Genomic DNA, 25714 nt, shown 5'->3' with positions numbered 1-25714 from the left:
CTGGGTACTTTCATGCATTTCAAGAAGAATAATTTTGCTGTCTAAGCTCTCTTAGAACATTTACAAGTTCGCCTGCTTCTTGTGATTAAAGCTCCTAGAAGGACAGCTAGAGAGGGCTAGACGGATTTAATTATCAGCTGTTTAAAAGAAAACCCAGTGTCGAAACACTGGCAAGTTAATTCCACCTTTTGCCTTTGAGAAAATCATACGTGACTTGCCGGGGGGGAGGGGGGCAGTGGAGCAGGAAATCACGGTACCACTGTGATAAGAGAACTATAAAGAGGGGGCTAGCAATCCCTTTTTTTGTCACAACTGAATTATCTTTCTATAACTTACAAAAATGACTCCCTAACTTCATAGGTGTAGTGGAGTAACACATTTGGGTCTTTTCTAACTCCATCTCTGGCAGGATTGTGCATGTTCTAGTGAGTATCAATCCCAACAACACAGACGTGCAGAGAACAGGGAGAACAAAGGCTTCTTAGGGATCATCTTATCCACTGATTTTCTGCCTTTTAAAAAATTTCCTGAACTACTCATTCACACGAAATCATACCTGGAAACTTACTGTGTAAAATCAAAATTATTACATGAAGCTGTGTTTGGACAAGAGTGGGGGACAAGAGCGGGGCACCAGAGTGCCTTGGCAGGTCAGCGCTGCTCTCCCAGACTTTAACCCCAGCCCTGTCTGACCTAGCAACTCATCCTACTTTGGGATAGTTGCAGTAGGCATAGCATACTTTCTGGAAAAGCAACCTAACTGTCCTTGTTCTTCCCCTCTTGAAGGGAAGGTAAACAAAGAAGAGATTAGCCTTTACAAAAAACCTAACTCTTACCAATAACTATGCCAGGTACTTAACATGCCAGCTCATCTAACTTTCATGGATGGCTTTCTGAGCAAGATATTATTACCCCTATTTCAAGATGGGAAACAGATACGCTGAGAAATTACTCAGTCACAGAGTTGAAACTTACAGAGCTGAAATTCATACATGCACATGTTTGGTTCCCAAAGTCTACATTTTTGGTATATTATTTCTCCATGCTTTCTAAACACATGGGCTTTCTCCATGATTAAAGCCCTCATCAACAAGATACATTTTTAAAACAAATACCTTGCCACTGCCCCTTCATCACCCTCAGACTAAACATCTCCAGTTCCTTTTGTGTGATTTCAAGAGTTTTCACCATTAAGATTATTTTGTTCTGGTTTATCAATATCTTTCTTAAATCTCGATATCTGGAACTCACCGGATTATTCTAGATATGTTGTGGCCAGTGCAGAGTCCAGAGGACTGGTGATTTACTTGTTCTAGACCCTCTGTTTCTATTAAGGCAGCCTGAGCTATCTTATCTTACTTTGGTAGCTACACTGTAACAGGTGAGGTAAAGTATATATTTGCAATGAGCTAAATAACTTCAAGTCTTTTACAGAGGGCTTGCTGTGAGCCAGGACTGTCACTTCATTTATGATTTTATAAAACCTAAACACAGGCCTTTACATTTATCCTTATCAAATTTTATCTTGCAGTTTTTGGCCCACTACTGAGGCTGTCAAGATATCTTGAATCCTATGTCTGTGATTCAGCACATTAGCTACCCTTGGCTTTGCATCATCTGTAGATTTGGTGAGTCTGCCTTCCTTGTCCTCACTCTAGTCACTAATTTAAAAAAAAAAAAAGCTCAGGAGAAGAAAGTCTATCACAAAGACCTTCAGACAGGGCTTGGCATGAAGGAATCCCTAGCTGGGTACTATATCCGTATCTAAGAAATAATAGAAAAAATAATTTTGGAGTTGAGAGGGACAGATTTGATTTTTTCTCTCTGAAAAGTTTTATTCATATATCAGCAACTGAGTTTATAGAAATTAACAGCTTTTGCCCATAACCACAGAACTGATTATTGATGCAATTGGACTCATAACCCAGAGTTGGTGATTGGTTGATGATTTTTTCCCATCACACCTGATTAGGTGAGATCACTGATGGCAAGAAAGACACTCTAAATTTGTTTTTAAATAATTTCTTGGTACAGTTTTCTTTTCTGACAATGTGCCCCTTTACCTTAAAAGGGCAACACAAAAATAAATTCCAGTGAATGGAAGACTCTTGTTCATATAAGCTTGGTTTCACGTCCACTGATTTGTATGGACAAATCTTATCAGAAAATGGTGTAGGAACAATGTTATACCAACACAAGTCCTGTGTACAAAATAGGGAATGTTAATACAGTGACGATGGGAAAAGCTTTGGGTAAGGAGGTACAGTCTTAGAAACAGGCAAAAGTACATGCTATAATAGTGAGTGTGTGTAGAAGAATAATTCTCTAGGCATGTTAGTAGATGGCTTTCCTTTACTTTGACAGCTTCTGCATTCATGGAGAATCCAAGAGTGATCAGAAGAGAAAACCCAGAGTTGATTTCATAAGACAGTTCTTGAACCTCCTTAGAACAATGCAGGGAGAGCCTTGTACACATAACAGGGCTGCACAGTACCAGATGGGGTTGCCCAGTGGCCCAGGAGGTACCTTTCAAGGAGTTTTTTCAAAGGAGAAGAGGTGGCACCTGTCTCCACAAACTTTGGCTACTGATATAACCTTGGGAAGAGATGCCCATTTGCTCTGAGGAAACTACCCATGCCTCATCATAAGTTTTACATTTGTATATAAGTATATATAAGTATCAATACTTATATATGAAATAATGAGGTCAACATTAAAAGTCAAAGTACGACATTAAACTTAATGAATCTGAATCTTAGAGGATTTACAGAAGGAGTTCATGGAATCACCTCCTGTTGCTTTGACATAATATAACTATGATTCTTGATCTTGGCTGAGTAAGTGAAACAAATGCAACTTCCAGAGTTCAGCTGAAATTCCTGCACAGGTGAGTACTACAGATAGTTAGGTACCATGGAAATCCTAGGACACGGGAGGCAGTGTAGCGTGCACTCTGGGGTCAGACTGCCTGGATTGGACTCTCATGTTGGCCTTCGCTAGTTATGTAAACTAGTTACATAACTATTCTTGGTGTCCTTACCTAAAGCAGGGTAATAATGGAACTTTCCTCTTACCATTGCTGTGGGAATTAACCAAGGTTACAAGTATAAAGTACTTAAAATTGGATCCATGAAATGCTTCTATTGTTCTTGCAATGAACTGGTTTTAATTCTCTCTCCCTACATCCCCACTTCACCTGGTGACTAACCTGGGAAACTGTGCCTCACTCCTCTTGGTCTCATGTCTGTCACATGGCAAATGCTCAAAGAACGCTCGTTGAACTCAACTGACTTGCCCGGTGTCACTCCCAGCATCAGAATCAACTCACTCCAGACCCACTTGCTGGATTGATCAGATTCAATTTTATTAAAAGTATAAGAACTAGAGCACTAAGGTTTTTATCACACTTATCCTCTGAGCATTCATTGTTAAAACTATAAATATAGAACAGTGTCCTGTTTCCTAAAAGTTTATGCCATCATGCCTTAGTTCTATTGTTGAAAGGATCTTAAACATTAGAATCCTCTTCTAGACAGTTTTCTGGAGTCATTATTAAAATTATCTTTAGCTTCCAAAACTTCCTTGTGCAACTGAACTGCTCCTTTTAGGCATATATTGTTATAATTCAAATTCTACATGTCTGTTTAGTTTGCATGTTTATTTAAGGCCTCAGGGTTTGGAGTAACTCAACCTGAGGCCAATAACAGTTACCAGTTGTTGACTACTTATGTGCTTTTCCTGTGTCATCTCAGCAGCTGCTTTACTATTGTTACCTCCTTGATGGTTTTAAACAAGTTCTTTTCCTCCCATTTAACAGAGGAGAAAACTGAGGCTCAGAAAGTGTAAGAAACTATGAAAGCCTTTGTAGTACATGCTGTCAGTGCTCTGCTGATATAGATCCCGTAACCATTTATGTGCACATGGACTCCCTGTGTGCTTTCACTCCCAATACCCAGCACCTGTGTCTCTGTCGGCACCTGGAGCCATCTTGACCTGCACTTGGAGAGCTGATAGTGTCTAGGAATTTATGACCTCCAAGGGTCGCCCTTAAGCATCAACTGAGGGCTGTTCTGGACAACTTGAAGCACTACTTCTAGAGGGGACCGAGCCAGATACCATCCCCACCATCCACCCCACCGTGGGATAGCACTTGACATTGCATTCTTGCTTGTTTTTTTTTTTCTTTTTTAGCCTTTTCCCTGTCTCATTTCCCTACTCCCTGTCAGTTTCCCCCTGGAATATTTTTCTAATAATTCACTTTCATTTGAACCCTTGTCTCAGCATCTGGCTTCTGGGGAACTCGACCTAAAAAAAAATCACACAACTCATTAATGATAGAGCTGGGATTCAAACCCAATTCTGACAAAGTTCAAGATCAATGCTCTAAAATCCCCAATCTAGACTGCTTCTCCTGATGATGGCAGAGAAGATGGAAGCAGGAATCAGATATGACTGGTGCAGAGACTTGCTTACTGGTCCTACTCCCTAAGCGTCTCTGTATGTTCTCTGAGTACCAGCCAAGGCCATCTGACCAGCCTCTCTCCTCACCCTCCAGAGAGTTCCTCCACAGGCCCCCTTTACCCTCTGATGGTCTAAGCCTCTGGCTGATTGCTGCTGCCCCAAGGAAGTGATAGCCAAGGGCAGGATCACAGAACCAGAGGGACACTGTGTATAACCAAATCAAGTGCAGATCGAACTGGGCTCCTAGCAACTAACTGCAGAAATCAATCAGTAATCTACATGGTATTTATTGAATACCAACTGTGGGCTCAGTGACGGCCACAGTCCCCTCATTTCAGCCTGGAATTTCAGCCTCTTCCTTCTACCTTCTGCTTTAAGGCATCCATTGACTCTCTGCCACGCGAAAGGCTTCTGACTTTGGGTTTATAGCAACCCACTCTCAACCAACATGTTGGAGAAATCACCCTCTGCCCAAATTTGACGGTTAGGGAATAGTTTCATTTTAGATACATCTCATGTTAATGAAAGTGCTACATATCCTTTTGTCTTTAATATTTTTTTCCTTCAGGTAAGATTTTAAGACATAAAAATACAGGCTTTTAGTACCCATCCATAGAAATAAGACAAGACAGGTCATACTGGGGAGTAGCTACGCTTTTGCCTTTCACACCTATAATGGCTATATAAACACGAGTTTGACACGCATATATGGCCAGGGTATGCACAGAAGTTAATCTAGGTCTTTCTATTCCTCGATAAGAGCTTTCCAGGAAGTCAGGCTTAGTGACAGCTACAAAGGGAGAGAGAGCTAGTCAGCCATGCTTATGAAGTTCAGAGCAAACACTCAGAGACTATGGTGCTGGCACGGCTCATAAGGGAAGCCGGGCATAGTCACAAACCAGTTCGTAAACTTGGCCTGGGCTGTCTGAGCACAGCACCTTGGTACTTCACTGCATTCTCCACCTCACAAGCTAATCGGGCCAGACTGTGCCCTGACATGGGGCAGGGCTCTTTGACTGGTTCCCCCACTTCCCCGACTGCCCTGCTCTCTTTAAAAAAAAAAAAAAAAAAAAAGCATGGTGCTTCTTGCTTCAACCAAGGAAGCAGCTGGCCCACTGGTTGGGTAGCGGAGGAAGGAGCATTGGTCCTGAATGTTACACAGCCACAAAATGGTCCTTTCCTAAAAAACTGAGCTCTCAGTTTGGGGGAAGCCAAGGCATGGTAAACATCACCAATTCAATCTCCACTAATGTAAGTCTATTAATACTTAATAACACACAGCTATCCACTAGTCAAATATTCTGAACGTTATTTCTCCTTTTACAAATTTGCAAGATTTTACTAAAAGATTAGATTACACAAAATACAACTTTTTTCCATATTCATGGATGAAGAAATTAAGGATTTTATCATATACCTGATTTAATTTTTAGAGTTTCATACTTCAAGATGGGCTCTCATTGGAAACTGGAGAAACCTGTTATTTAAGGGATGAGGCTGAGAAAACTGATCTAGCTCTCCATAAGATCCCTAGGCATGGTCTTTCGTAATCTAAAGTTCAATGTCTGAAGGGGCAGAGAAAACTTGAATTTGGAATCTGCAGGCCTCATTATACCTCTCTGTCAATATTTGAAGAGATTTAATCAGGTAGGTGGGGCACAGATAAAGGTGGTGTCAGGGGTAGGTGATGGGTGACTGGTTTATTCAATGCAGGATGTTGGCCAGTAGCTGGTGCATGGGGTACAGAGTCCAGTCACCTGGGAAAAGGTTGGCAAGACTTATAAAGGGCATCAGGCTCCCAGGCATTGGTGTGTTGGGCAAAGTTCTGACCCTGGGTGCATCTGAAGTATATAGCAGGAAAATGAGAACATTCCATCCACAGGGAAAGCTCACAAATCAGGGCTTCGGGTAGGACACAGGGATACTTGGGGCTTCTTGGAGAATAGCTTCTACAGTTGCACAGCTATTTCCAGACACTTTCTACTGGAAGGGGGTCCAAATCCAGCCTCTGCCCTGGTTAGGGCTGGACATAACAGAGCATTAGTGACAATTGTGGACAATTACTGGGAAAGTTCCAGGTCAGGATTTAGATGTTGATTCCCTTAAATAAAATGAAGATCTACTCCATGTGTCAGAATGCTAGAGGAGGGGATACAGGGGTGAACAAAACATCTGCCATGAATTTTCAGGTCTAGTGAGTTTTAATCCATCACTATTTATTACACAGAGTATGCAGTGGTCGTTTTGTCAATCATTCGAAAACAAATTGTGTGTATTGCAAGCTCAATCCAGAATTTGTCACACAACTTAAAACACAGCTGTCACGACAACTTCATTTAGAAGAGAGACACAAAACAAATGTCGCCTCCCCAAACCCCTGATCCTCTACCACTGGCTGCCCTTCTGCCAATCCCTGTGTCCTGCATCTTGGGGAAAGCTTCTAAAAGAACAAACAACATCCTGAAACATTCCCTCCATGGTTGGGACATGCGCCTCCACACTCTAATACCTGCAACCCTGCTGTGGAGCTGTAACACAGACACTGTAATTAGTTAAGGTTAAGGCTTAAGGCTGGTAAGTCGTGACATAAACAGACACAGAGATTCCTGATAGATGTATCTGATGAAATATCGTGGATTCATTTTGGACAAATTTGGGAAATACAGACCAGAGAAGACTGATTTGCAGCTGAGGTTGAAGAAGTGCTCCAGGCCCCTGGGCCTCCCGGTCTGTGCAGTGCCGGCCAGACGGGGTGCCACGGAATCCTCTCTGTACGATCAGTTGCATCCGATCTCAAAGTGTGTTTATGTCACACATCGCCACCACCCTTATGCTGCTGCTAACTACAGACGAGGAGGAAGCTTCGCTCTGAGTCTGAGGGATGACACTGTTGACAGCCTGTGAGTGTTTCTGGAAGAGCCCAGATGGGACCCTGGTGCCTGCTGCTTGTGAAAACTGATGGTGGTCCTTGGGCTGTGGCTGCTGGCGACTCTGCCTGATGACAAGTTAGACATCCATAACTATGTCTAGCAGGCAGTTACAAGGAGCAGGGGATAGGCCCCGAAGATGCCTTTGCGGGTGGCTCTGAAACGCCTAGAATTCTATATCATCGAGTTTAAGGTTAAGGGTTAAACTAAACCAAAGTAACACATTGACTTAAAATCAGGGTGAGAAGAAAACCACCACCCACAGGTTCTTCCTGAGAGGGTTTTCCTAGGGAAAAGATGCTGGGTGATTGAGGGACCCTGGGGCCCTAGTTACGGAGGATGATATCAGGCAGAGAGAGGCTGGCCGGGCCGGTCCAAGCCAGCGTGGACTTCTGCACAGTTAAACTTGGGTTAGCTTCCACTAGAGGCAGAAACCCAGGTGTGTCAATGAGCAAGAGCTGGTGGCCGGCACCACACATCAAACACAGTCCGTCAACCCTGTTCCTGTCCTCCCATAACGGAAGCCCTAGTTTAGGCTACTGAACCAAAGGGGTGTGGAGACATTTTGCACACCAGGACCGGCTCTTGTCCTGTAATGGTTGGCAGATGATTGTCCTATAATCTAAGGCAGAAGATTGGAAGTATGGTTCATCATTGGCATGTGTGACCTGAACGTTCAAGGTTCAGGCTATTCTTGGGTGGTCCCAGTCCTTTTAATACTAATTAGCTGAGGCGCAAACCTCGTCACTCACACTGCCAGCAGCTTCACAGAGGTGAGTCACGTAGCTACTGTGTAAGCCTCGCCGACCTCCCAGATTCTGCTCAGTGCATCACTCTGCTGCCCTCGACTCATCCTGCGTATATTTTACTGCATTCCATGAGATAAGTACATATTCCAGGGATGATCAAATATCTGGGGGTATGTCAAGGTCTCGGGATTGGGTCATGAATGTGCAGAGACTACATAGGTATGGAGCTCAGGCCTTTGTCCCCGCTGTGGACCCTCAGGGCACAGTGACCAAGCCATAGCACAGACACACTGCAGAGGGGAGCGGACAGCCGTGGGACCCGGGCTGGGCACAGGCAGGAGGGGTTCCGGGAAATGGCACAAAAGAAAGGTTGCTTAGATACTCTGCTGTCATCAGTCTCAGTGTTTCCCCCTCCACAGAGCTGTTCCATGCAAGTACCACTTCACTGCTAATAGGCTGAGCTGCGTGCCAGGGCTTCACTCTATTAAAAGTGAGTCACTGCTGATGTTGATAACATGAACTCAAGACGCAGAAACTTTGAAATGGATGGAGTAAGAAAGCTCTGCCAGTTCCCAAAGTCAAAAATCCACATGTAATTGGACTCCGAGTACTCCTCAACATCTGTCTACAATCCGTCTATTTTGTTTCAGCCACCACTGGCACACTTGCATCGTCTCTCCTAACCTATTACAACCACCTTCCTCCGCATCCATCGCTCTCCAATTCACTTTGACTCGATTACCGGCTTTATTTCCAAAAGGACAATCTAACAGTATTATTACCCTGCTTAAAACTCTTTAATAGCCTTAGGGAGCCATGATTGAATTAGGTTTACTTATCTGTCTTCTCTTCTATAGACCACGAGCTCCTTAAAGGTAGAAACATAAATTCAAAATTCATCCTTGAATCCATAAACGTGCTCGATAAAAACTTGCTAAAAGTCCTCATCACACAAAAAGGTCTATGCATATCTTCCATTGGCATCATCCAGGTAGACGAGACCAGAAGCTCCGTCGCCTGGCCTGCTATGACCTGAACTCTGGCGTCATAGCATCTGTGACACCAGGAAGACCAGGTGATGTAGGTCTGCTAATGTCCACGGCACTAGACTAAGATTTCTTCTTGCCTCTTGAAGTAAAGACAGCAGTAATCTTAAGCTCTATGGCTTTCTCCCTCACTTCCACTGTGCATTCAAGGAAAGGGTGCATTGTTCCTTCTTGCAAACATTTTTAACAGGCCCACCCTTCACTGTTTACCAACTACAGCCATGACTCTAATACTTGCCTGAAATATATCCTGTATGTCCTGAAGCTCTTAGGGCTCTGTGGAGCTTCACCAGCAAAGGGGCATGAAAGTGTAAGGTTTATTTAAAAAAAATAAAATGTTCCTGCCACTGTGTCATCACTTCCTATCTGTTAGCAATGAGAATAGAGGTGTCTTTTCTTTCACACAAGTGCTGTGTGTGTTTGCATAAGTTTATGAAAAATGTTCAAAGGTATACAAAGAACATTATTTGGGGGATCCTGGTTCCTTTGGGACATGGCATCTCACTCCTAGTATAAATTTTTTATCTTGACTGGTATGGAATGATATTTAGAGTGATAAGATACTAATTATGTGCTTTGCCTGCAAACCATGCCATGTATATACACACACATATATTACACATAAATAGTTTTTTTTTTGGCTGCGCCATGTGGCTTGCGGCATCTTGGTTCCCCGACCAGGGATCAGACCCAGGCCCTGGCAGTGAAAGCACGGAATCCTAACCACTGGACCGCTAGGGAATTCCCTATATATGCTTTATATAAATATTACACACACACACACACACACAGTACCATCATGAACCTCTTACCTGGCCTACAACTTTAAGAACTATGACTTGCTTCCTCTCCAAAATACTACCCATCCTTCAAGACCCAGCAAGACTTGCCTTTTCCATGAAGCTTTTGTCATCTCTAGACCTTCTATAATTTAACTCGAGTTCATTGACCTAAGTTTACGTCCAAAGGGAATAATTACAAACACAGTGCTCATGTACCAAGCACTCTGGCCAAATGAATCGTACGCCTTCCACAAAGTAAGTGCTCAAAAACCCTCTGTTGGATGCTGTGTGTGTGAAATAGAACCACTCATTCCTAGCACAGTGCCCCGTACATAGTGTAAACCCAGTGACTGGCTGACTTGTTCTCCGCGTACACCTCATATCTACATCTGTGCACGTCTTTTATGTTGTTCCCTTATCACACACGCTATTCCTGCAGCCACTTCCTGCTCTTCTAGGCCTTTCAAAATCTTAACCCAGTATCCTAATATCTGCTGAAATCATACCAACCTCCCCTGTGAAGTTCTCTCTGCTTCACCACATCCTGAGGTGACCCTCCTCTCTTCACTCCTCTTAAAGAGTGTAGTTCAGGCCACTATTTCCATAGTTAATACATTCTGCCTCATACAGTAATTCTTTATACATATGCCTGATCTCTTAAGTCATGATAAATTCCTTGAGGGAAGAATCACTGTTTTCCTCATAGCCATAATTTCAATCTTTAAAAATGGAAAGCTCTAAAGAAATATCTGTACATTGAATTTGTTGAATTAACTATTCCAGTCCACCTTAATTTAGCCTTTTTTAGAGCATCTTGGCCATCTGTATTCATCACACAATCTAGACCTTAAAACTATACAGTCTCTCATTAATTTCTAGAAGTTCCTCATATCCTAACCAGACTGAACTTCTTCGGGTCGGGGCTAGCCTGCTCCCACTTTACACTGCTGAGGTCAAAGAGGATGCTCACTCGCGGACCAACAGAAATAGGAGAGGTATAACAACGTATAACAGGCGCTCCTCAGAAGAATATTTATATCCATTAAGTCTTTAGGCACATTTCTCATTAAAATCATCTTTGCAGAAGCAGCAGTTTCTTTTTTAATTAATTTATTTTTATTTTTATTTATTCTTGGCTGCGTTGGGTCTTCGTTGCTGCGCACAGGCTTTCTCTAGTTGCGGCGAGCGGGAGCTACTCTTCGTTGCGGTGCGCAGGCTTCTCATGGTGGTGGCTTCTCTTGTTGTGGAGCACGGGCTCTAGGCGCACAGGCTTCAGTAGTTGTGGCTTGCGGGCTCTAGAGCGCAGGCTCAGTAGCTGTGGCGCACAGGCTTAGTTGTTCCGCGGCATGTGGGATCTTCCCGGACCAGGGCTCGAACCCGTGTCCCCTGCATTGGCAGGCAGATTCCCAACCACTGCACCACCAGGGAAGCCCAGGAGCAGCAGTTTTGATGCAACCAGTTGACAGTTCAACCCTGTGAAGCCCTCTGAAAATGAAACGTTGTTGCTCATTCCTGATTTTGGAATAAGAAATTCTTCCTGAGAACACTTCTACACTGTTGGTGGGAATGTAAATTGGGGCAGCCACTATGGAAAACAGTATGGCAGTTCTTCAAAAAACTAAAAATAGAACTACCGTATGATCCATCAGCTCCACTCCTGGGTATATATCCAGAAAAAATGAAAACACTAATTTGAAAAGACACATGCACCCTGATGTTCATAGTAGCACTATTTACAGTAGCCAAGACATGGAAGCAACCCAAGTGTCCATCAACAGACAAACTGATAAAAAGGATATGGTATATATAGACAATGGAATATTACTCAGCCATAAAAAAAGAACGAAATTCTGCCATTTGAAGCAACGTGGATGGACCTGGAGGGTATTATGCTTAGTGAAAAAAGTCAGACAGAGAAAGACAAATACTGTATGATATCACTTATTTGTGAAATCTAAAAAATAAAACAAACAAATGTATATATCAAAAGAGAAACAGACTCACAGATACAGAGAACAAACTAGTAGTTACCAGCGGGGAGAGGGGAGGAGAGAGGGGCAAGATAGGGGTATGGGATTAGGAGGTACCAACTACTATATATAAAATAGAGAAGCCAAATGGATATATTATACAGCATGAGGAATTATAGTCATCATTTTGTAATAACTTGGAATGGAATATAATCTATAAAAGTACCAAGTCACTAGGCTGTACACCTGAAACTAATATAATATTGTAAATCAACTATATTTTAATTTAAAAAATTAAATAAACTGTGGTACAGCCAGAAAAAAAAGAAAAAGAAAGAAATTCTCCCTGAGAGTATGTAACCTGCCTTGAGGATCAGATGTAAAGACTAATTAATATTAAGGATGAAAGACAAACAGAGAGCATCAATTACAACACTTTAGCTAATACAGTGGTGGCACTGTTCGATGCTTAGTTCTCATTAAATTTCCAAGAGGGCAATTAGACTTAATAAAAAAATCCTCTTCGGGCCAGCATAGTTTAAATTGCTCATCTGCCTAAGCAAGAAGAGCCCTGCTCAAGGCTTCAAGTGCCAACGTTCCTCAGGCATGCAGATCTGTCATCTCCTCCCAGCTCCTGGGCAGCTTTTCTCCCCGTGATGCCTCCCAGTTCCTTTCCTCAGCAGTGCCACCTCTTCCACTGACTAAACTTAATTCAATGAATGGCTGGTGAAACTACAGTAGCATCTTTTTTTTTTTAAGTCCTCTCTTACATTTTTAGTCTGCCTCATACAATGGGAGAGAAAATAAAAATAAGTGATTTGGGTACAATCCAGACCTGGCAGAAAAAGAAACACATGGCCCATGAATGTCATCTGAGATTCAATCCATGCCGTATCAGGAGATCACTCTGGCTGAACTCATCGGATAAATGGCCAGCGCCAGCGCACATACACACACACACACACACACACACACACACACACACACGCTCATGTTCAAACATGGTCATCTGCACCTTCTTATATAAACATCATACCACGTCCTTAACAATCCCCAGGCCATTTTAAGGTAAGAATTTTGGAGTAGCCACATATTCCAAAGGAATTTTGGTTAGCCTACTAAGAAAAAGAAAAGAAGAAAATTTTTTTCCTTTGCTAAACTACTTAGTATGTGTAAGTAATGTTAAACTATGTGATTTGTATTTACTATAAACCATTGCATTTTCTTATGCTCTGCTCCCCCCAAATAAACAAAGCAAACATAAAACTATCAAAAAGCAAAAAAAAAAAAAAAAAAAAAGCAAACATAAAACCAGCTAATGGTTTTGTTTCTTCCATGAAGTGAAAGCCTTGCTAAAATGTCAAAGCAGTTGAAATAGGTGCTCTTTGCAGACTCTTTAGGTCAAAAATGTAACTTGAGCTCTAGTCTTTTAGCCGGGGATACATTTTAAATTTTCTTTAAAGATTTCCTTTGCCATACTTTTCATTTCACAAGTCTTTTAAATTCCTCGAGCCTTGCCCAGTGGAGTGAAAGTCACCTTAATGAAGAAAGTAGAGACCTAACCACCATGACTTTGGAATAGCAGAGGATCTCAGCTGTAATTCTTTGGCTCAGAACCAGGGTCTAAAACCAGCCATGGGAAAAGCTGCTGACACGGAGCCTGCAATTCCCTCCATGTTTGACTTGCAAAATGTTGACATTATAACACCAGAGAGACCCCAAAATATTTCAAACAATTATGACTTCTTTTCTATAAATATTTTTAAATTGTTTTAGGAGATAAAATAACATATTTTACACTTCTTGTTTTCTTAGTTACTCTGGTTGCCCTCAGCAGCTCACTACTAGGGATTTATTTTTGGCTCGAAGGTCAGGGAGGACATTTTAAGGCACTACTTCTGCTGCTAAACTGTGTTTTCCAAGATGAGTTGCCTGGTAAGTAGGGGAGATGGCCGCTCTTAAAGCAACAAGTGACTGTGGTATCACAGAATAGGAGAAATGATGATTTCTTTCCTTTGTTGAAGCTCAAGCAAGAAAAAAAATCAAGTACTCAAGATGATATCTTAAAAAGTCTCCCACCCTCGTTACGAGCACAGTTTTCTTTCTGGGCAGAAAAATACTTTTCATTCCCTTTCATTTCTCTCCTGTTCCAGTTATTGCTGTGTGAGACCTAAGTTTGAATACATGGCAACTCTTCCAATAGGAAGAGGGTATAAAGAGGGAGGGAGAATTACAGAGATGGCCAAGGAAACTCGTGACTTTGAGTATATTATCCAACTATTTCGGGTGTTTCCTCCTTCAGATTTAGCCAAATGGTAATCACCCAGAGAGTAAGAGGTAAAATTTATTTGAAATCTGCAATTTCCACTCTCAGAGAATATGATTAAGAGGACTTAATTCTGAGCTCTGGAAATAGGCTATGATATCCTTCGTCACAGATGAGCTGAGTGATCAGTACGTTAATAATCCTTCAGTGCAATTTCAATCTCTCTCCCGGAGCCTGAGGACCAAGAGACCTGGCTTGCCTTCACCAGAAATGCCCTCAGCATGATTTGCAGCATTTATTTTTGACGTGGAAACATCAGATGGCAAAGCTGACTACTGTTTTCCTCCTAAAAACATCCCCAGAAACGTCCTCCTGGTTTGTGATTTTAAAGCTACAACAGGTTTTCTGTTTACTGCTACTTAAAACTTACCTCTTTTAATTACATCATCCAAAGAACTTAGATTTAACAAATAAAGTTCAGTGTGGTTTCAAAACACTGCGGGTGGGAATGGAAAAGCAGAACTCACCTTGACTCCCAGAAAAAGCATCACTTGAGCCTGCCACTGCCAAGGTCAACAGCAGCTGCCAGAGATCCATACCTGTAGGACCTGCAATCATACAAAGAGGAATAAGATAAAGCTAAGCAACTAAAAGCAGACTATTTTCATTAAAAATTGTTTAAAGACTGGCTAAATTATGAATGAGTTGACATGCACAGCAGCTCTAGAAGGAATCTTTGTAAGTCTTTCACTGCCCTAGAGTCTCACGTTGTCATACTTTTCATGAGAGCAAACAGCAGGTTGTAATAAATTCTACTTCCGGTGGGTGCCTGCCTCAGGAAATAACATGGACGCTAGAGATTTTCACATCCTGGCCGACAGCCATAGAACCACCACACAACAAATGACCCCCACGCATTGCTTCCATAACAGGGCCAGTGTGGTTCACTTTAATTTCATCTGGAAATAGAAACCCTTCAGCAGTATCACCAAGCAAGGGGCCTTGAGCTGGACAGCCCATAAAAGGGAAAACAAAACAACCCACTTCAGTAGTAGTAAAACTTCTCCAGTGTGTGTCCCAGTGAACAAAAGAGCTCAATTAACACTCAAAACACTGTGCTAATGAGCCATCCTAAGGAGGTTTAACCAGAAGGCAGCAGTAAGGAAGTGAGAAGCAAAAGAAAACAAAACACTGGCGCTTCCTAGGCGGCCTCCCCTAGGACACCTGGTGTCCTTGTGGGTTTCAGGAGGAATGTGGTCTCTGAAAGGCCCAGGAATGTGAACACCTCAGACTCTAAGAAGGGTCAGTTTGTGGCTGGGCTAGCCATTTGGAATCTCAAGTGTGGCCACACCTTGAAGCCTTCGGTTTGATGAATGGGGGAGCAGATCAGCATGCCTCAGCCAGCACACACCTTTACCTGGAGGAAATGAAGCTTCTTGGGAATAAATAAACCAGGTGTCCACTTCCTGGATCTCTAAAGAGACAATTCTGGCTGGCTTAAAATGAACTCAGCAGACTGCCCTTTGGAGAGCTGTTGCTACATCTGACGACTAACGCCAACTACTTTAAAGCTTAGCTGCAATATTTCCATGAAATTACAGTACTTTACAAGTCACTCAGACAAATCTGATCATCATACTGGGAGCTCCACCAGTGCCTCTATTGGACTTATTTTTATTACTGTACATTCTTGACAATAATAAAATAGCCCTTCTGCTACCCCTAATCAAACTGAAACGATGAACACAAATGTTTGTTTTCATGGATAGTGGAATGCTGTGGTCTGGGTAATGGCTGTGTAATTCTGAATAGGTAGTAAATGTCTCACACTCTACACTTTCATTTCTAGACAATGCATTTTTAAAATTCTATATGATTTTAACGTTGTTAAAAAATTCTAAGAAGACATCTCTAGGTGAATGGAATCTCCCCCTGCGTCTGAATATCCAGGTGTAGCCCACATGCATGAGGATGCCCCACATACACTGCCCCATGGGGTCATTCATAGGACTGAGTGTGACGGCGTAGATGAACACACTTTGCCAACTGTGAGAGTTCACACTAATGTGAGTTGTGGTTATTATAACACCTATGTTTTAAATTCTTAACCTGGAAGGCTCTGGGCTCATGGCCTTGCATCATCCTCAGCTACTTGCACTAAGCATCTCTCCCAAGGTCCTTTACTCCTAGGTGAACAGGCCATTGTAATCATAGTTTGAAGTCTCCAGCAGAAATACATAAAAAGGCTAAAAACAAATACGTTATAGGTTGAAAATGCTATCCTCTGGGTAACTGGATATTTCCTTTTAAATTCTGTTTTACAAGTATTTTTTTAAGGAGGAAAAGCATTGCGGAACTGGATTCTGTACATAGTGCTAGTTTTACTCGCCATCCCTCAACACACCATGTGTCAGGTAAAGAAGCCTCCCTCCTCTGCCACAGGCTCTCTTGATGTTGGGTTGTAACAGTGAGTCCCATTCCCAGGCAACACTGTATGCTCCCCAGCTGAATAAGGATGTGAACAGGTTTGCATTTCTCAGAAGGATGCTTCCTCTGGTTTCGAAGTTACCTCTTCGAACTTCTCAAAGAGACTTGGCAGATGCCAGAGACAAGTGAATTTTGCTTCAGATGAATCGTAGTTGGCGCCCTCCCATCCCCAATCTTTTGAAAGCTGCTGCCTACAAATGAACTTCGCTTCTCCCAAATAAGGAACTGATTTTTTCAACAGTTTCTTTATGAGCCAAACACATCTCCACAGAATACATTCTATCTCACAAACAAATCAGAATCCCCAAAGCAAAATTAACCAGAAACCTGTTTGCACACTCCGACAGCAGAAAAGGAGGTACTTAAAACGGCCATCCTCCCACATAGAAGAGAACAGTTCACAGCCAATGAGAGCAGGGCATAGGGACTCCCAACTCTAGGGCTCCAACTAGGGGCGGGAACAGAGAAGAGGATAAAGCAATGTGGCTGGATTCAGTAAGGGCTAAGGGTTTCCTGAGAGAAGAACACTCCCAGTGCACAGTTGCTGGCCCGGTGGGGATGACTCCGAAAGCGGCCCCCTTTGCACTCCCCCTCTCTTTGCACCCTCATAGTGAACTCTCTTTAGTGCCATCACATGAACAGAACGTTCATTGGCCTGGGCCGATTTGACTGTAAGCTTTCCCCTTCAACGACGCAGGGCGCTGCATGGCAGCTTCTAGATGAGAGGGTCCTCTTTTATTAGGTTCCGGAGGAGATAAAATGTCCCTGGGAGAGGACAGAGTGCCAACACACAAAGTTTGGAACTTTAATCTATCAGTGACGTGCCAGGTGTGAGCAGGAGAAAATCCCTTTATTTCCTTTTCCTGATATAATAATCTAACTAGAGGCAGGCATTGTTCAGATGAATCTATTACATTGTACCTTAGTCTATTGGGTTTTTAAAGTTCGCAGTATTTTCCTAGGGAAAATCCCTCTCTAAATTTCTAATGATATTTATGCATTCTTTGGCCATAGCCACATGGCACGATGTTCACTGGGATCGGGGGAAGGAGGAGCTTCTATTTTTGCAGAAGGGAACTCACACCATTCGGATCTCAACGCGCCTGAGGCATTTTGCCGGCTCCCCCTTCCTCAAGGGAGAGCCATTTGAAAAGCCCTGTGACCCAGCTGGCGTGAGTTTTAATTCTGTAAACTGCGCAGCACAGGCGGCCTCCAAATCACAGTGAGGCCAATGATATACTTTTGTTCCTTGGCTATAAAATAGTCCATAAACACATGAGAAGAGATGGAGATTAAATAGACTATTTTTTCCCAACATGTTAAAACCAACTCCAGGCAAAGAAAGCCATTGGTTCCATTCTCTTTAATTTAAAATTAGCAAGCGTTTGTTGAACTACTAGTGGCTGCTAGCATTGTGCAAGGCACCCTGGAGAATATAAAAGCAATCAAAACCATTGAGAGAGAAATCACTACTGGATTTCAGAGATATCTACACAGAAACGATGAGTAGCAGACAAATTTAATGTGAAGACAAGACTATTTTGTGAAGAATCCCCACGTCATCTTTATTAAAAGTAACATTAAAAAGTATATGAAGCCACATAGGAAAAAATGTGATCATATCTGGTTAGTAATTTGTCAGAGACAAAACGAACCACTACCCAAAACTACCTACACTCTCTGATTCTCTGATCTGTATCAAGTACTTAAAAGGAAAATGGTCAAAAGCATCCTTAGAAGTATGATGTTAGCATTTTAATAAGTGGGAGGAGTAAAATAATAGATTTAGGAGCTTGTAGTTCTGTTATGGCCAAGTAACGAAGAATATCAAAATGGCAGCTGAACTGATCAGAAATAAGAAGTCTTCTCAAGTGTCTGTTTTACTGATCCAGTGATTCTGCTATAGAAGAAGCGAGAGCTGATTTTAAAAATCCCAACAGAAGCAGAATTGTTTATATTGCAAAACCAAGACTCCAGGTAGATAACCTAATAAATGTGTACTTTCTAATGCTAGTGTTGATTACTAATGAAATATTGCAAAACTGAATCTCATTGATTTCCTGGTGAAGCTTTTCTAAGAACTCAGCACTGAAAAAGGAAGAGGCTCATCCAAAAGGGTATTTGAAATGATCCATTCTAATTAGCTTCAGGCATTTATTTGAACAGTTTGTATCTGGAGTTCATGTTATTATCCACTTTTTGGTGGTGGCCATTTGAAAATTGGTCAGACACAAAATGCCTTAGGTCAATTTATCTCCTTCCCATCAGTGAGGGAGAAGAAATTCACACACATTATTGATATCATTACTCTCGCTGAGATTTCTCTCCTCGCAGGGATCCAGTGGGGAATATAGGACGGGAAAGTAGTTTAAATGTGTATGGTATGAGGGGAAAAAAAAAATTGGGGAATGGTATATATAATACGTCTCCATTTTTATAAAAAAACAAAAAATAGAGTATATATGGTCACCTGTGCTGACCAGTTCAGCTACAACCAGTCACCTATAACTATTGAGTACTTGAAGTGTGGCTAGTGCAACTGAGGAATTAAATAAGCTAAATTTTACTTAATTTTAATTAAATATTTCAATTAAACATTTAATTAAGTATATTAAGCACAGATTGGGTATGTAAACCTTTTTCAGCTGTACATTTTATAAAATCTAAGTACAGATCAAGTTTTCTGATGAAAAGTTAGGATCTAAATTGAGATGTGCTGTAAGTATAAAATATACATGGATTTTGAAGGCTTGGTACAAAAAAGGATGCAAAATATTTCAATAACGTTTATGTTGACTATACGTTAAAATCGTAATTCGGATTGTTGAATAAAATATTAAAAACTAATATCCCCCATTTCTTTTCTTTTAAATGTGACTAGTAGAGAATTTTAAATTACATACGTGGCATTATATTTTATATTTCTATTTGACAACATTTATATATACACTTTATGGCTTATATGTTTGTATCTGCATTCAGAAACATTAGACTGTTACAGGAGCATATTTGTTTTCATAACAAAAACAATACACAAAATAAAATTGTATATTTGTAGTGACATATAAAATCATTATGGTTATGTTTTCAGAGGTCTTCCCAAATGCAGAATGATGGGGATAAAAGATTCACGGAAGACTTAGGTAAGATTATATTTATAGAAGTTTTTTTTAGGGTACGCAGTGTGCCTTTGTTTACCTTTAGAATGTGACAATTCACATTGTATCTCTCTTTGAGTCACAGCCAGTGGTGTACTAATATTTAACAATTGTCTCTCTGGAATAATAATTTTAAAAGGGCCATGATTTGTAGCATTTGCCAATCTCTGTGGTATAAATACCTCCACCAAGGCTGATTTTAAGCCACCAAGTCACTTAACACGGATTCACTGGATCACTGACATCACTGAATGTGGATTCACAAGCCAGTATGAGCTGGACCCAGCACACCACCAGCTGGGGAAGTAAATGATATTCTCTAGGCTCCAGGTGAGGTAACAGGTACAAAGATTAAACAATCTGCTGACATTGACACAAGAGGTAGGAGACAGTGCTACTGAGTGAACCCTGGACACTTGATTTCATTTGATGCCATCTGTTCCACTGTCAGATGGTCACATTTAGTTAATAATCATTGATAGATACCTTCCCAGGTCTATAGAAATTACCATCAGACTCTACCTCAGATGTTATCCTTGCTCTTCACCTATAGAGAGGGTGAGCTTAGGGGTTCAGGGCACAAGTTGTGGATCAGGTTCAAATCCTGGCTTTACCAAACCTCAGGTTACTCATCTCTAATATGGAGACGATAATATTATTCCTCTTTTCATGAGAAAATCAGGAGGCAATTGAATGAGGTGTAGATTCAAAGCACTTGGCCTGCCCTCTGCATATATCAATACTAGCTATTTATTACACTTTCTGATACTAGTGATTAAATAGACCATTTTAGGTTTCCATGGGATTGGAAATGGGGCCCTCATTGTATGTCCTGGAAAGGAAGTCTAGGGACATGGTAAAGCAATCAGCCACAATACGTGAGCTCCACTCTTCAATCAAGCACTTACATCACATGAGAGTCCAGGGGAGGGGAAGGCTCATCATAATGTAATGTGTACATCTCCCAGGATAAGGCAGGAATGCTGATCACTTCTGCTTAGGTGTACAGGCAAATTGCACACCTTCTACATGGAGGCCCAAGTGTGCGGGAATAATCCAGAGGCTGATTTTTCCCCTAACCACTATCTCATCTACTGTAAGAAAATTATACGCTGCTGTTACTGGGTCCAGATCATTTGTTTCGTGAGTCATGGATTTCTAGAGCTGACAATTGGGTAGATGAATTCCAACAATAAGAGGCTTGGTTTGAAGCCAGGACTCTTCCTGTGAGAACACAGAGAAGGCAGCTGGGTTACAGGAGCCTGGGTCTCCACCTCTTCCTTTCCAGGGAGTGAAAGAATAAGGGCCATTTCAACACCAAATGCTTGGTGCTTCTCCTACCTTGGTATGTGCATGGGCATTCTGTTGGGAGTGGGCCTTTCTTGGTGCATGGGGCATTCTGTTTGAAATCAGTAGGACCCAGTGGCACTTTGAAACACCTCGCCACAAAGCTAGACCAAACTCACCCAGCCTGATTTACCTGGTGCATTCACTGATGCATGATGCAGGTGTAACGCTTACATGGAAGAGAAAATCAATTGCATAGGTGGGCGCTTATTTGAACAATATGTTCTGTTCCTTTTTATATCTTACAGCATTGCACCTACCAAGTCATTGTTTTCCAAAATAGAATTTGAAAAAGCAAACCTCTTACTGGATTTCTGCTATCTCTCTTTCCACAAGGGGCTCTTTTTTTTTTTTTTATGATCTAATATTTTATTACTGTGATAGATCACATAGAACACGGAGAATGTACCTTAAACAAAGTTGAAGATGTTGGAGTTTCTTCCAAGACGCTCAGATGGAAGTATAGGCTTTGTTTTACCTGATTTAACAGGAAATAGATGAGCTATTGAAGATCTCACAGAAGGAAGTTTTCAGGTAACAAAAACATTCAGTATCTTGATGAGATTATAACCTGACAATGATTACTACAATAACTCCAAGTACTGAAGGAGTCACTCACATGCCCAGATTATATATAGAGCAAAAGTTGGAAGAAACTCTTTTTTTCCTTTTATCAAGTCCAAAGTGGTGAAGTTGTTCTTTTAGGGTAAACAAGTTGGGAAACCAAGAGTGAGGCAATGTGCTCTCCTGGGAAAAGCACTGCTAGAGAAGGAGTCAGCAATCCTGTGCCCTGGACACAGCCCAGCATCACCTGATGTGGCGACTTGGGCAGTCACTTCATGACTGTGGGTCTGTCCCCTCACCTACACACCATACCAGACTTTTGTGATATGCCAAACCCCACGCAGTGCAACGTAATGAACAGCTGCCAAGGACAGAGGACTTCTCCTGTCCTGCTGCTGCTGGGCTCCCCGTCTTTCTCCTCCTCTAGCTGTGAGCAAACTGGGGGCAGTAGCTATGTGTCACTCACTTTTATCCCCAGCAGCTAGCCCTGGGCCGCAGAGAGTAGATGTCCCCTCCAAAATCTGCCAAGGAATAAGTGTGCTGAGTGCCTTATTACTTCATTCGTTCCTTGCAAGAGACCCTCATTTTAAAATTGAGGAAATGAAAGTTTAGAGGAGCTTTGAGAAGTTAAGGGGATCCCGCAAGCTGAGACGGAATACTTCTGGGTCGGGATTGGAACCGTCTCCAAGGCCTGCCTGTCTTTGCCTTTGCCTTCCCATGCTTCTTTGAAAATGCTAAACCAGGTCGACTAAACACACAAGTAGAGTACCAGTGAGGCAGGCCAAACTACAGAGAACAAGAAAGAGAGAGGAAAATCTGGATTTGCATTATGGACAAGGGTAGGCACCACAGTACTTCCAGTACTTTGGGCCTGTCAAGGACGGTGATAATTCATAAATGCTGACATTGCAGTTTCTTTAGGAGCAGAATTGTTTAAGGGACATTCATCTCTCTGTCTTAGAGCCTCCAAGAGCACATGGTCTACTTTCGGGTACATTACTTAAGAGGTATGAAGTGTGCCCTTTCCATGACATGGGGGCATCCCCCCGCCTCCTTTGAGCCTATATTATAAATAGAAAGAAGTCTATTTGGCCAGACTGACTGGCTGCCAGATAGATGGCAAACACGGGGCAGATCAATGTCACGTCTCATTGCCAGGAAGTTTACAATACACCACTTCACTCTTTAAGATCACAGAAGGTGTAATAGCTTGGCGTGGACCATTCACTGTTAACTGCTTTAATAGAACATGTTCTCAGGAAGAGAAATGTCTCACCGAAATATAATGCCAGCCACAGATGCCAGTCGTATGTGTAATTTTAAATTTCCTAGTAACCATATTAAGAAATAAATTTTAATTATATACCCTATTTAACCCAATATATACAAAATATTATCACCTCATCATGCAGTAAATATGAAAAGTATTGAAGTATTTCATACACTTTTTTTTCATAATGAGTCTTTGAATCTGGTGTGTATTTCACACTCACAGCACATCACAACTGGCACCAGCCACATTTAAAGTGCTCAAGAGCCATGGGCAGTGAGTAGCCACCCCATTGGATGGTGCAGCTCTGAGACACTGAGATTGGGGAGGTCCATGCATCCAGCTCCTGGCTAGTGCAGAATGTATCTGTGTTTATTATTGCTCATGAGCAGACCAAACTGCTGAGAAGAGACCTTTAAACTTACTTTGCAAAGTCTAATAGTTTCTTAAAGTCCTAGAAAGAATTTTGCTACTGAAGCGAGAAGCAGGGAGTTCCAGACCTTAACACTCATTTTGCATATAATTACTGAGCACTGAACTCTACAAATAATTAAACCATAAACCTAGCACCAGATCTGTCACTAGGTATGGGACTTGAAGTGAATCATTTCTCACCCTCAGCCTCCTTATTTCCAAAATAGTATGTTGGGAGCGTATCAATAGTTCGCAGCCTTGGTTGTGTATTAGACCTTACAAACAAATGCCCTGGCTTTACCACAGGTAAACTGAGAATCACTGACCTAATGCAAATCAAATTTGCTATGATTTTGAAATCTGTGAAAATAGAGCCCATCTGCCCCAATCAGCCTCAGCTGGGTGAGGGGGAGAGAAAAACATCATTCTCCCCAATTTAGCCAACCAATAAATGTATTTTTTGTAACACAGAACCTTCTAAGCCAAGGGGTTGAAATGCTGAAATATGAAGGTAGGATCAGAAAATATTATCCTATGAAATTGCAAATAAAAAGAATATGTGTAAATAGATGAAACCAGTCATCCACAGATATGATCACTCCAATAAAGACAAGACATCATTTCAAAATGTTGCTGATGAGACTGGATAGGCAGAATGCTAAAGAGGTTCCCCCCCCACCCCCAGATTATCTTTTCTGATTATTCAAACATTAACCTAGGTATTGCTCTGGCGGGACTTCACAGATGTAATTAAGGTTACTAATCAACTGACTTTAAAATAGGGAGATTATTCTGGATTGTCTGTGTGATTAAATGTAATCACATTAGTCTGTAAAAGCAGGAGAGGAAGTTAGTCAGTGAGATGTGCAGAAGGGGAAGTCAGAGATGTTAGAAACTTGAGAGGGACTTATCCTGCTGTTGCTGGAGGGGCCATATAGGAAGCATGAGATGCAGTGCAGGCAGACTCCAGGGGCAAAAATGGGCTCCCAGCTGACAATTAGCAAGGAAATGGGGATGACAGTCCTACAACAGCAAGGAACTGAATGTGGTCAACAACCTGAATGAACTTGGAAGCAAATTCATTCCCAGGACCTCCTGAGGGTAATGCAGCCCTAATGACAGTTTGATTTCAGCCTTGTGAACTCTGAACAGAGAATCCAGTTACACCAGCCTGTGTCCAGACTTCTCACTTACAGAACTGTGAGCTAATAAATGGGTTTTTATAAGCCTCTAAATTTAAGGTAATTTGTTTTAGAAGCAATAGAAAATGAATACAGTCTTTAAAAGCCTGTTATAGAGCCTGAGGTTGACTTCTTAAACATCAATCAGGAAGACAACTATCCAGCCATGACTGAAACATAGCCATAAGGAGAGGGGATTTTTAGCAGAGCACAGAAATTTGGAGGCAGAAGGGACTTTAGAGATAATCTAGTCTAATCAATTAATGTTTGATGAAGAATGCTGAAAAAAATAATTTATGGCTTTGTCTCATCCAATTACTTGGGACCAACGAGACTGTCCCAATACAGAGACAGGTACAATAATCTTTCAGAGCCTGCTGACGCTCTCCCTTGAGGGCCACACAGTTCCCTCCATTGCGACTCTACAATTGCCACGTGACCGTCTGATTCTTTTCTTGTTTTCTGGGCTCTCTCTCTTTCTGGAAAACTAATACAATAACCAGCTGAAATGAAACTGCTTCACAGCTGAAATGGAGAATAAACAAATGTATTGGCATTCTGGTATATTGGCCCATCTCACGAGGTTGGCTAGTGTAAATTGAGCCCCTAGAGTCTAATCACCTCTGGGTCAGTTGATGCAATTTATTTTCGAACACATAAATCTGGACACAAGTTGATCCCAGGGAAAGTGAGAAAGCCTGAGAGATCCTGTCTAAATCAGTTTGCTGGCCTTGCTTCTCATCTTAACCTCAGGTCAGACAGGAAATTAAAAACAGACAATATGTCAATGTGAAGGTAAATCAAAATCAAGGTCAAAATCTACGAAAGACTAGGGTCAGGAGAAGATAAGGACAAGGAGCATGTATTTATGGAGGAAAAGGTCGTGTGGAAGGGAGAATGACAGGCTATCTTCACATTTCCCTGTAAATCTAACATCTTGGCTCAGGAGAGCTTGTTTTCAGTCCTCCTGAATTAAATGTTCAATTCCCAGGAGCCTTATGTTTACCACCCTAAGGGACCACCACAGCATAACTCTGGAACCTGTAATTCAATGACCTGGCTGTGTTTCTCCTAAATCAGTTGGCTGGTGGA

The 25714-nt window shown here is 41.8% G+C and overlaps 1 protein-coding gene across 5 annotated transcripts in view; it reads right to left on the bottom strand.

Annotated features, from left to right (window-relative positions):
* The window catches only part of GHR (growth hormone receptor), a 281266-nt gene that overhangs the window by 149238 nt on the left and 106314 nt on the right, over positions 1-25714 (bottom strand). The window contains exons 1-2 of one of the 5 annotated variants that reach the window (XM_061189227.1): positions 14979-15026; positions 14729-14809 (exon numbers count right to left, since the gene is read on the bottom strand). In XM_061189227.1, the coding sequence (XP_061045210.1) occupies positions 14729-14809; positions 14979-14985 (88 nt within the window). In that variant the 5' untranslated portion in view covers positions 14986-15026. Of the gene's footprint in view, positions 1-14728; positions 14820-14917; positions 14941-14968; positions 15027-25714 lie in introns of those variants that run through there. The other 4 variants (XM_061189229.1, XM_061189230.1, XM_061189228.1 and 1 more) reach the window with 4 other exon arrangements.

The sequence above is a fragment of the Eubalaena glacialis genome, chromosome 4 (genome assembly GCF_028564815.1).
Source record: "Eubalaena glacialis isolate mEubGla1 chromosome 4, mEubGla1.1.hap2.+ XY, whole genome shotgun sequence".
Classification (NCBI taxonomy): domain Eukaryota; kingdom Metazoa; phylum Chordata; class Mammalia; order Artiodactyla; family Balaenidae; genus Eubalaena; species Eubalaena glacialis.
The sequence above is the reverse complement of the archived record's forward strand: the minus strand, read 5'-3'. Positions and strand labels throughout refer to the sequence as shown.